This window comes from Erpetoichthys calabaricus, chromosome 9, assembly GCF_900747795.2.
Source record: "Erpetoichthys calabaricus chromosome 9, fErpCal1.3, whole genome shotgun sequence".
Lineage (NCBI taxonomy): Eukaryota > Metazoa > Chordata > Cladistia > Polypteriformes > Polypteridae > Erpetoichthys > Erpetoichthys calabaricus.
Genome location: NC_041402.2, coordinates 43,440,272 through 43,453,205, shown reverse-complemented (window position 1 = coordinate 43,453,205; position 12,934 = coordinate 43,440,272). Strand labels below are relative to the sequence as shown.

The following is a 12,934-nucleotide window of genomic DNA, read 5'->3' as shown; positions in this document are numbered from 1 at the left end:
GTTAAAATCGTTTAATTTACTAGTTTCTCAAATCCCATTGTAACTAAAGTAGCACGTTAAATGCTTTGTTTTGTATGTGTTCTTCTATGTGCTCTTTGTGTGAATCACTTTGCAGAAACTAATTCCTTATTTAAAATAATATGTGTTCCAAATTGGACGCGAGGAACAATTTTTGTTATGTTGGCATACAGGCGAATTCTTCTGGTGGAGTTATAGTTACAGCAGGAAACCTACATAAAAAAACCTCTGTCCTATTCCTATAGACTCTTCAAGAGCCCTGCAATGGTAAGCACAACTTACAAACACAGAAACTGATCAGCTGAAATCAAAAATAGGTCTGCTTCTATGTGTTGCTTGACAAAGCAGGCCAGAAGTGATATTTAATGTCTATAGCCTAGCATTCAACGTGAAGTATGCTACAGTACATAACATCCATGAAACAAATAGTGATGAAACTGTCTGAACATATCACATTAAAATTTCAACATTTAGGGCATTAGGTCCTGTTTAGTGATGCTTGTCTTGGGAAATCGGCCGATGGTGGTACCCAAGACGGACACTTCTTAAAATTAATGGGTGAAGGAGGTACATTTTCGTCACTCTGTTGGCAATCTAAAAGGATAAGAAGGATTGTTCAGAGCACTCTTGCAGGAGAAACACTTGCTTTGGCAAATGGAATTGACAATGCAATGTTTTTTGCGGCTCCGTTTTCAAAATTATATAAAGGTTGTACAGACAGATACATTTTGCCTATTACATATATCACTGATAACTAATCTCTTGGGAATGCCATCAAATTTACAAAACATGTCAGAGAAATAAGACTGAGATTGGAGATCAGCTCTATAAAAGAACTCTTACACTCTGCTAGAATTTGCCAAATACTTTGGTCAGCTACAAAGGAGCAGCTGTCTGACTGTTTGACAAAAAGGTGCATCTGCCTTAATGCTGCTGAAAGCTTTGAGTGACAGGTTTATATTCTCAAAAAAGAGGGGAGATTGTTAGTATGTTTACTATAAATATAAACCTAAGACTGAATTATTGTTGTTGTCCCCTTCAAGACACTGCATCTTCCTTGTGGGCATGCGCGAATGTTGTTAGTTTTTTATGTTTGTATTGAAGTTCTCTTTCAGTTCGCGTTTTTTTGCATTTTTAAAAGGATTTCACATTCAAACTGGCATGCTTCTTGAAGACTAACACTAACAACATGTTTCAGACATTTTGGTACACAGTAGGCAATCTTGGTCACTAACAAAATCAGTGTTGTGTGTGAGAAGAAATATTTTTAAAAATTTACTTGTAAGTAGCTTCTGCCCCTGGGTCCTTGAAGAAATTACGTAAAATTCAAAGCTGGGATTATTATTAACAACATTTTTATTTGTATATTTATTTAAAAAATCTGTTGATACTTTAATCTTTCTTGTGTGCATAATGAACAATATTCAATCTTTTAAAAAAAAAAAAAAAAAGTCTAGTGTCTTTTTTTTCCTCTGGAATTTCCCTGGTACTATTTTGTTTTTGTTGCAATATGGAGGTCAAAACTACACATTTGTTTTCAGCATTTGACCACATAGGAGCAGGACCTCTCTCTTTAATCATTATTTCTCCTGATTTAAAGCTCATAGCACAACATACCAGTAACACTGACCCCTAGTTTTTTTTTGTGCAAAATTCAAATGAGGGTACTAAGGTTCTCTCTTTACTCCTGTATTTTGTGACCCACCCTTTAGAGTTTTTAACTATGTAATCTATCCTTACTCACAACTCTTTTACAGTTAAACTATTGAAAGAACCTGATGACTTCTGATATTTAGCAATATACTACTCTACTCACCATATGATATATGTAATTTCCATTTTAGCAGTTGCTCCGATTTGTTCTTAAGCCTTTCCTTACTCGGGTCAGTTCCCTAAGCAATTCCTAAATTAAAAAAATCCTTAAAGGATGAGTTATTTAATTTTACTGCTTGAAAAAAATTTGTACAATACTATTCCATCCATCCATTATCCAACCCACTATATCCAAACACAGGGTCACGGGGGTCTGCTGGAGCCAATCCCAGCCAAGGCAGGAACAAATCCCGGGCAGGGCACCAGCCCACCGCAGATACTATTCCATGTTTTCTTTAAATATTGCCCATTGTTCTCAACAGTTTCTACATTTAAAGGTTTTGAACAATGTATCAGGCTTTCCAGCATCTGTTCTAAATTGTCTCGTGTGTAAATAAAGTAGTTCAGGTTTTTACAAAATGACATAACTGGCACATATTGGAAATCAATCTGATTTCTAGTGGTTCAATTACATGTCCATGTTACATTCTGTACTGATCAGTAACTGAAGACTCCTTTTCTGGATTTTACCTCAAAGTTTTGAGCCACATCTAAGCAATATGTATAGGAATTGTCTGGGTACTGACACAGTTTTTGATAAATGTAAGAATGAGCCCACATATAATAATAATAATAATAATAATAATAATAATAATAATAATAATAATCCATTACATTTACAGTGGTGTGAAAAACTATTTGCCCCCTTCCTGATTTCTTATTCTTTTGCATGTTTGTCACACAAAATGTTTCTGATCATCAAACACATTTAACCATTAGTCAAATATAACACAAGTAAACACAAAATGCAGTTTTTAAATGATGGTTTTTATTATTTAGGGAGAAAAAAAATCCAAACCTACATGGCCCCGTGTGAAAAAGTAATTGCCCCCTTGTTAAAAAATAACCTAACTGTGGTGTATCACACCTGAGTTCAATTTCCGTAGCCACCCCCAGGCCTGATTACTGTCACACCTGTTTCAATCAAGAAATCACTTAAATAGGAGCTGCCTGACACAGAGAAGTAGACCAAAAGCACCTCAAAAGCTAGACATCATGCCAAGATCCAAAGAAATTCAGGAACAAATGAGAACAGAAGTAATTGAGATCTATCAGTCTGGTAAAGGTTATAAAGCCATTTCTAAAGCTTTGGGACTCCAGTGAACCACAGTGAGAGCCATTATCCACAAATGGCAAAAACATGGAACAGTGGTGAACCTTCCCAGGAGTGGCCGGCTGACCAAAATTACCCCAAGAGCGCAGAGACGACTCATCCGAGAGGTCACAAAAGACCCCAGGACAACGTTTAAAGAACTGCAGGCCTCACTTGCCTCAATTAAGGTCAGTGTTCACGACTCCACCATAAGAAAGAGACTGGGCAAAAACGGCCTGCATGGCAGATTTCCAAGACGCAAACCACTGTTAAGCAAAAAGAACATTAGGGCTCGTCTCAATTTTGCTAAGAAACATCTCAATGATTGCCAAGACTTTTGGGGAAAATACCTTGTGGACTGATGAGTCAAAAGTTGAACTTTTTGGAAGGCAAATGTCCCGTTACATCTGGCATAAAAGGAACACAGCATTTCAGAAAAAGAACATCATACCAACAGTAAAATATGGTGGTGGTAGTGTGATGGTCTGGGGTTGTTTTGCTGCTTCAGGACCTGGAAGGCTTGCTGTGATAGATGGAACCATGAATTCTACTGTCTACTAAAAAATCCTGAAGGAGAATGTCCGGCCATCTGTTCGTCAACTCAAGCTGAAGCGATCTTGGGTGCTGCAACAGGACAATGACCCAAAACACACCAGCAAATCCACCTCTGAATGGCTGAAGAAAAACAAAATGAAGACTTTGGAGTGGCCTAGTCAAAGTCCTGACCTGAATCCAATTGAGATGCTATGGCATGACCTTAAAAAGGCGGTTCATGCTAGAAAACCCTCAAATAAAGCTGAATTACAACAATTTTGCAAAGATGAGTGGGCCAAAATTCCTCCAGAGCGCTGTAAAAGACTCATTGCAAGTTGTCGCAAACGCTTGATTGCAGATATTGCTGCTAAGGGTGGCCCAACCAGTTATTAGGTTCAGGGGGCAATTACTTTTTCACACAGGGCCATGTAGGTTTGGATTTTTTTTTTCTCCCTAAATAATAAAAACCACCATTTACAAACTGCATTTTGTGTTTACTTGTGTTATATTTGACTAATGGTTAAATGTGTTTGATGATCAGAAACATTTTGTGTGACAAACATGCAAAAGAATAAGAAATCAGGAAGGGGGCAAATAGTTTTTCACACCACTGTATATAGCGCTTTTCTCAGTACTCAAAGCGCTATCCACACAGGGAGGAACCGGGAAGCGAACCCACAATCTTCCGTAGTCTCCTTACTGCAAAGCAGCAGCACTACCACTGCGCCACCTGTGAGGAAATCAATATACTGAATTTTTTTTTGTAATAATAAGCTAAAAGAATGTGTATGGAATTATACTATATCTAGGTCAAGTTATCTTTAACATTAAGACAACAGCTGAAAGGGGAGAAAGAAGCACTGTTACAAGAGTTTGGAAGATTATTAATTAAGATTGAGTTTGCAATACAGGACGTTACATAAGCACAGCAAAAAATTTAGGACAAAATATTTAAACAGTAGTAACTGCATTAATAGAACCCAGCCACAGGGGATGCACAAACCAGTGTTTCTTCTTGCCGGTCCCAAGCCCGGATAAATGGGGAGGGTTACGTCAGGAAGGGCATCCAGTGTAAAATTTTGCCAAATCAATATGCAGACAACAATAAAAATTTCCATACCAGATCGGTTGAGCCCTGGGTTAACAACGACTGCCACCAGTATTGTTAGCCAACAGGGTGGTGGTGGAAATTGAAGAAAAAGTAGAAGGAGACGTGTATGAACTTTGAATGTTGGCAGTATGACTAGTAAGGGAAGAGAGTTAGCAGATATGATGGAGAGAAGGAAGGTTGATATATTGTGCGTGCCAGAGACTAAATGGAAGGGGAGTAAGGCCAGGTGGATCGGAGGTGGATTCAAATTGTTCCATCATGGTGTGGATAGGAGGAGAAATGAGGTAAGGGTTATTCTGAAGGAACAGTATGTCAAGAGTGTTTTGGAGATGAAAAGAGTGTCAGACAGAGTAATGATTATGAAGCTGGAAATTGGAGATGTGATGATGAATGTTGTTAGTGCATATGCACCGCAAGTTGGGTGTACGATGGAGGAGAAAGAAGACTTTTGGAGTGAGTTGGATGAAGTGATGAACAGTGTATCCAAGGGACAGAAAGTGATGATTGGAGCAGATTTCAATGGACATGTTGGTGAAGGAAACAGAGGGGATGAGGAGGTGATGGGTAGGCATGGTGTCAAGGAGAGGAATGAAGAAGGTCAGAGGATAGTGGATTTTGCCAAAAGGATGGACATGGCTGTGGTGAATACGTATTTTAAGAAGAGGGAGGAACATAGGGTGACATACAAGAGTGGAGGAAGATGCACACAGGTAGATTACATCCTATGCAGAAGAGTCAATCTGAAGGAGATTGAAGACTGCAAAGTGGTGGCAAGGGAAAGTGTAGTTAAGCAGCATAGGATGGTGGTCTGTAGGATGACGTTGGAGATCAAGAAAAGGCACAGAGTGAGGGCAGAGCCAAGGATCACATGATGGAAGTTGAAAACGGAAGACTGCAAGGTTGAGTTTAGGGAGAAGGTGAGACAGGCACTGGGTGGTAGTGAAGAGTTACCAGACAGTTGGGAAACTACAGCAGATGTAGTAAGGGTGACAGCAAGAAGGGTGCTTGGCGTGACATCTGGACAGAGGAAGGAGGAAAAGGAAACCTGGTGGTAGAATGGGAAAGTACTGGAGAGTATATAGAGGAAGAGGATGGCAAAGAAGAAGTGGGATAGTCAGAGAGATGCAGAAAGTAGACAAGAGTACAAGGAGATAAGGCACAAGGTGAAGAGAGAGGTGGCAAAGGCTAAAGAAAAGACGTATGATGAGTTGCATGAGAGGTTGGACACTAAGGAAGGAGAAAAGGACCTGTACCGATTGGCTAGACAGAGGGTCCGAGCTGGGAAAGATGTGCAGCAGGCTAGGGTGATAAAGGATAAAGATGGAAATGTACTCACAAGCGAGGAGAGTGTGTTGAGCAGATGGAAAGAGTACTTTGAGAGGCTGATGAATGAAGAGAATGAGACAGAGAGAGAGAGAGAAGAGGATGGATGGTGTAGAGATAGTGAACCAGGAAGTGCAACGGATTAACCAGGAGGAAGTAAGGACAGCTATGAAGAGGCTGAAAAATGGAAAGGCCATTGGTCCAGATGACATACCTGTGGGAGCATGGAGGTGTTTAGGTGAGATGGCAGTGGAAGTTATGGGAAAGAGTAGTGGAAGCTAGGTTGAGAAGTGAGGTAATGATTAGTGAGCAGCAGTATGGTTTCATGCCAAGAAAGAGCACCACAGATGTGATGTTTGCTCAGAGGATGTTGATGGAGAAGTATAGAGAAGTGCCAGAAGGAGTTGCATTGTGTCTTTGTGCACCTGGAGAAAGCATATGACAGGGTGCCTCGAGAGGAGCTGTGGTATTGTATGAAGAAGTCTGGAGTGGTAGAGAAGTATGTAAGAGTTGTACAAGATATGTACGAGGGTGTGCACTGGGTGTGATGAGGATGGACAGGATTAGAAATGAGTAGAGGGTCAGCCCAGGTGGGACGGTTGGGAGATAAAGTCAGAGAGGCGAGATTGCATTGGTTTGGACATGTGCAGAGGAGAGATGCTGAGTATATTGGGAGAAGGATGTTAAGGATAGAGCTGCCAGGGAAGAGGATAAAAGGAAGGCCTAAGTGAAGGTTTATGGATGTGGTGAGAGAGGACATGCACGTGATGGGTTTAACAGAACAAGATGCATAGGACAGAAAGATACGGAAGAAGATGATCCGCTGTGGCAACCCTTAACAGGAGCAGCCGAAAGAAGAAGTAACTGCATTAATATGATGATTATAACACAATGTAGATTACTAAAGCAATATCAACATTGACATAAAAAAAATGCACACTACCTGATCTGCCATCAGTGTATGAGGTACTGTTGTGTTTGTGGGCTTGGGTCTTGGAACATCGCTTAGAAAGCTAGCCCAGAGACTATCTGCTCTACTTTTCTCATTTTCTGTTTCTTCCTTAATGTTGTGTTCACTTTTCTTTGGGTCAGTAACTTCCTCCCTATTATGCTCTTCTTCTGCCTTGTTCAGAGTAATCCCAAACCTTTTCTTTTTTCTCTTTCTGCAACACAAAAATAAATTAGGCTAGAATTATACATTTTATATACATATGCTACAACTAAAAACAATAAATGCAACAGCAGAAAAGTGTCACTTTTAAAATGCTTCAAGAATGAGGGAGCTGCACCAATTACAGCACACCAGTAAGACACATGGAAAATTTGTTACAGCCCATACATAACTATCTGTTAAAGATTGCTCTTTCCAGAGACAGAAACAAAAACTGTCTGCATTCACATCTCCATGAAAAAAAGAACATAATAATTTTATTTGACAACTGACTACTATCTTTACCAAATATGTTTTGATCCTGAACAATTAAAACACATTTATTTACACTAAAAACCCAAGAAATGTATCTTTTATTGTATTTTATTTTCACATTATTTCTTGATGTGTATTTTAATAGTATATTATATACCCTAAGTTCTTGTCAATAAGCCGCGGCTTATCTAAGGAAAAAAGTTGTGAAAATGAAAAAATAGAATATCGGCTTATACATCCATCGCGGGGGTTGCGTTCCAGAGCCACCCGCGAAATAAGAATATCCGCGAAGTAGAAACCATATGTTTATATGGTTATTTTTATATTGTCATGCTTGGGTCACAGATTTGCGCAGAAACACAGGAGGTTGTAGAGAGACAGGAACGTTATTCAAACACTGCAAACAAACATTTGTCTCTTTTTCAAAAGTTTAAACTGTGCTCCATGACAAGACAGAGATGACAGTTCCGTCTCACAATTAAAAGAATGCAAACATATCTTCCTCTTCAAAGGAGTGAAGCAAACTAATCAATATGTCTGTTTGGCTTTTAAGTATGCGAAGCACCGCGGCACAAAGCTGTTGAAGGCGGCAGCTCACACCCCCTCCGTCAGGAGCAGACAAAGAGAGAGAGAGGGAGAGTTTGTTTTTCAGTCAAAAATCAATACGTGCCCTTCGAGCTTTTAAGTATGCGAAGCACTGTGCAGCATGTCTTTTCAGGAATCAGCTTTACAAAAGATAGCAACGTGAAGATAATCTTTCAGCATTTTTAGACGAGCGTCCGTATCGTCTAGGTGTGCAAACAGCCCCCCTGCTCAATCCCCATACGTCAGGATCACAGATAGTCAGCGCAAGAGAGAGAGAACTGTAAGCCGGGTAGCTTCTCAGCCATCTGCCAATAGCGTCCCTTGTATGAAATCAACTGGGCAAACCAACTGAGGAAGCATGTACCAGAAATTAAAAGACCCATTGTCCGCAGAAATCCGCGATATATACTTAAATATGCTTACATATAAAATCACAATTTAAATGACCGCTACGCGCTCGTGTTGACTCGGCGACGCCCAGAGCAGAAAGAACGCGCTCCAGCCGCTCCAACCGCGCCATGCGGGGAGTGAGAGAGATGGCAATATCTCACACTCTCTCCCCCCTTAAAGAAATTAAATGGGCGCGAGTGAGACCACTGACCTCCCTCCCTTCTATTAGTTATAGGTTATAGTACGTTCGGCTTATCCATGAGTCCGGCTTATCTATGATACGATTTTATTTTAAAAATTCGTATGATTTTTGGTCTCCGGCTAATACATGAGTCCGGCTTATAGACAAGAACTTAGGGTACAAATGCTGGTATAGTATTGACATGTTTATCTTTTGCTTACAGACTGAAAAATCAACTTAAATTTTGACACAAGTAATCAAAATTTCATGTAAGCAGATGTTGTACATAATGGTCAGATAAGCAAGCAAGAATTTCACAGTACTCCTTACATGTGACAAACTTCATCTTATTTTTTATCTGGGAGAATATTTGCTGTGAAGGATACTTTTGCTAATTAATGTTTTATTTACAGCATTTGGTCAAAAGAAATGTCTGTGCTTGTGTTAAGGCATTACTGATTAAAATGGGATCACATAACATCTGATACATTTTTTAAAATTTTTGTCTTAGAGTAATGCAGAATAATATATTTTGTTCACAGAAGAACTGCCACCTTTCTGTTTGACTTATAATTATGAGCTTGTGTCTAAAAGATTGGTCAAGTCTCACAGGCAAAATAGCACAAAGTGGTATTCTAGCATATCTTACTACAATGTATATGTGTATTAATTAAAATTAACTGTACAAAGTAAACATTGGGAAAATGTCTGGGGTCATTCAAAAAAAGCATTTTTAAAGCAAGAAATCTAAATAAGTACTTTTCTTGTTGTGAAAACAATAGGCAAAAAGAATTTGCAAAAAAAAATTTCCAAAATTGTTTTTATATCACATGAAATGGCTAGAAAACTAAAGTGTTAAGTTTCAAAATCTTTCCTTTAGGCACCCCAAACCATATGTATTTTCTTAAACTACACTAGCATCACATCCAATTCAAATTAATAAGGCAGTGACTAGACCGAGCTGGTGTGCTAGTTATGCAATTTAACAAATAAATGGGTGTGTTGAATGGTTAACATACAAACAAAGGGGTGGCTGAAGAAGCATTTTGGGAAATGCCAACACATTTTGACAGCCAGAAAAATCATAACGTTGTATCAAAAGGGTCACAGTCAGCAAGTACTAAAATCAAGCCAGATTTTAAAGATGTGGTCTTCAGGCTGTCATACAGAAATGTGAAGATACTGAGCAAGCTAAAAAGAGAAAACAGAATAAACAAAAAGCTGGCTACGTCAGATATACAATTCCTTAAGGGACAAATGAAAATCCAATGGAGTGCTTACGCAGTATCGTATACCAAAGTAAAAATACGAGAAGTCTAAAACTAAATGGTTTGTAAAGTGTGTTACAGCTAAGAAACCATCCTTGCGGAAAGACAACAAGTCAAGTCAAGTTGGGGAGCATGCACTGGTACAGTGCTTTGCCACACCCACTACACAATCAAATAACTCAGGATCCCGGTTTGCAACCCCCCAGGCAGACACACGGTCCAGTCCACCCTCCGGAAATTACCCTCTATCTGCCGCAGCCAAGTGTTACGTGGGCGACCCCTTGGTCTGGTCCAGCCACTTGGGTCCCCAACAATGAGGATCCTACGATCACCCTCGAGGTGAAAGACAACAAAGAGAACTAAATGCTGAAAGACCACAAAGCATAGAGTGACAACCAGTGGTAGAAAGTATTGTTAAGTGTTTAGTCAAAATTTTAAACGTTTGGTCCACATAAGATCCCAGTATGTCAAAAGACAGGACAAGAAGTGTAATGATGCCGGTCTTTTGTGATGGACTGTGGTGGCTCTTTCATGGCCTGGGAGACTGTTGCGGGGCTACGGCTCAAAGTGGGGAAGGAAACAAAGACATTTTCTGCACTGACTTCAACAGTCGTTCTGGCTAGTGTAATGTAGCAACAACTAGAAAACTTGCAATTTCTCCACTGCAGTGTTTCCTCATCCTGGTAGGGCACTCAGTAAAATCACGTTTTTCAATAGCACTTTAATAATACATTTTGTTTTATATTAAGCAGATTTACTTAGCAATGTAAACAAGACTTTGAGACTCAGTGTTGCACAAGATCCATGCTTCACAGCATAGATAGATAGATAGATAGATAGATAGATAGATAGATAGATAGATAGATAGATAGATAGATAGATAGATAGATAGATAGATAGATAGATAGATAGATAGATAGATACTCTAGAAGTGTGATTCAAGTTTTAATCTGTCAGCCTTGGTCCATATCACATAGAACTAAAACAGAAGGTTGGAACACCAGTATTTCAGCAAGCAGTGCTAAAGTCTGTGTAATTAAAATTATAAACATTAAAACTGAAGATTAATTGTTGCTAACCAAAAAGATTGAACAGTATAGGAATGTTAAATAACAGTAACATTTTCCAAGTTACATAATGAAAAAACAATACTGATGAAATGGCAATTTTAAATTACAAATTGGGACAGTACTGATTTCAAGATGGTAAATTTTGAAAAGACTAATGCTTTAAAACTTATTATAAATTATCTTGACATCATGCCCATTTTAACACAATTAATTTAGTTTACACTGTACTTTATAATCAGGAGAAATGATGCAAGTGTAAGAATTGTAAAATACTAAAACAATTGAATCAGAGAACACTCATTTTTCCATAACTTGGATAAAAGATGTGCCTTATCTTTGGTTGTGAAAAGCTTTTTAGTCATGACTTACATTGCCGGCCATTATTTATAAATATTACAAGTTCAATACTATATTTTCAGAATTGTATCAGGGAAGTAAAAAGATGGACATTCTATAACCCTATTTGAATAAGAGTAATAATGCCTGTCATCTATCCTCCTCTATTTATATAATGCTGTTTGACAATAAATACAAAGAACGCTTCCAGGCTGAGTACTTTAACTTCTTTAATTAAAAGACGTGAAATACTAATTTGTGACAGTTTTACGTACATAATGTACACATCTTATAGGAAATATCGAAGGTAAATACACCGACAATATGTACCTTGTACTTTTGTTCTTGTTTGAGGTCACTTTACCATCATCATCATCTTGTGGGATCCCTTGGTCATCTCCATCAATCTCATCCTCTGGTACCAAGTCTTTGCCATCATCTTCACTGTCATCTTCTCCTACGTTAATATAACATGATTCAATTGTACAAGAACACATTCCCAAAACAAATGGATAGAGATATATAGCAAAATTCCAGCTCCTGATATTAGTGATTAGTGAAAATAGGCTATAAACAAAAAGTAAAAAAGGCAAGTTTTAAGTAATACTATGCAGTTGAACATCAAATCTCGCTCTATATTTTATATATATATTACATACATACATACATACATACATACATACACACATCCAGTGGAACCTCGGTTCATGAACGTCTCGGTACACTTACAAATCGTTTTACGACCAAAAAGTTCGCCAAACTTTTGCCTCGGTTCACGACCACACACTCGGTATACGAACAAGCCAGTGTCCCTTTCAATATGTACATGTTCAGTCACTCCCTGTGCAGCAAGCAAGAGAGAGAGCGCGAGAGAGCACGACACACACACGCACGCAGACAGGCAGCACGCGCGAGAGAGAGCCGCGCACACACACACAGGCAGCGCGAGAGAGAGAGCTGGGAGCATAAGGTAGGAAGGCAGTTAAAGAATGCACTGGGCTTGATTTTATTTTCACTTCTGTTTACAGCGATCGGTTCGTAGCATGCATTGTTGCAATGTTACTTTTCTTGGTGGTTTATTAAATTACGGATTTTTTCAAATGTTCATTTTTTCCCTGTGCTTAAAATTCATAAAAAAAAAAAAAAGTGTTTTTAGCCAGCGGTTGGTAGCCCTATAGCGCGAACTATTGCAGTGTTAGTTTTCTCTGTTGTTCAAGGTTTTCTCAGTGTTATTCAATGTTTTTACATTTAGTTTACTATTACGCTGTGCATTCTATGGTTTAATTAACTATATTTGTGCTTAAAAACTAAAAAAATATATATATTTACATACAGTTTGTATGGTCTGGAACGGATTAATTGTATTTACATACAATCCTATGGGGGAAATTGCTTCGGTTCATGACCAGAGCTTTGGAACGAATTATGGTCGTGAACCGAGGTTCCACTGTTTGAGATTATATATATTATATATTATATATATACAGTAATCCCTCCTCCATCGCGGGGGTTGTGTTCCAGAACCCCCCGCAAAAGGTGAAAATCCGCGAAGTAGAAACCATATGTTTATATGGTTATTTTTATATTGTCATGCTTGGGTCACAGATTTGCACAGAAACACATGAGGTTGTAGAGAGACAGGAACGTTATTCAAACACCGCAAACAAACATTTGTCTCTTTTTCAAAAGTTTAAACTGTGCTCCATGACAAGACCGAGATGACAGTT

The 12,934-nt window shown here is 38.7% G+C and overlaps 1 protein-coding gene across 1 annotated transcript in view; it reads right to left on the bottom strand.

The window, feature by feature from the left end:
- Nucleotides 1-12,934, bottom strand: part of cfdp1 (craniofacial development protein 1) — a 134,290-nt gene that overhangs the window by 108,264 nt on the left and 13,092 nt on the right. The window contains exons 2-3 of the mRNA XM_028809395.2: nucleotides 11,538-11,664; nucleotides 6,895-7,114 (exon numbers count right to left, since the gene is read on the bottom strand). Of these exons, the coding sequence (XP_028665228.1) occupies nucleotides 6,895-7,114; nucleotides 11,538-11,664 (347 nt within the window). The remainder of the gene's footprint in view (nucleotides 1-6,894; nucleotides 7,115-11,537; nucleotides 11,665-12,934) is intronic.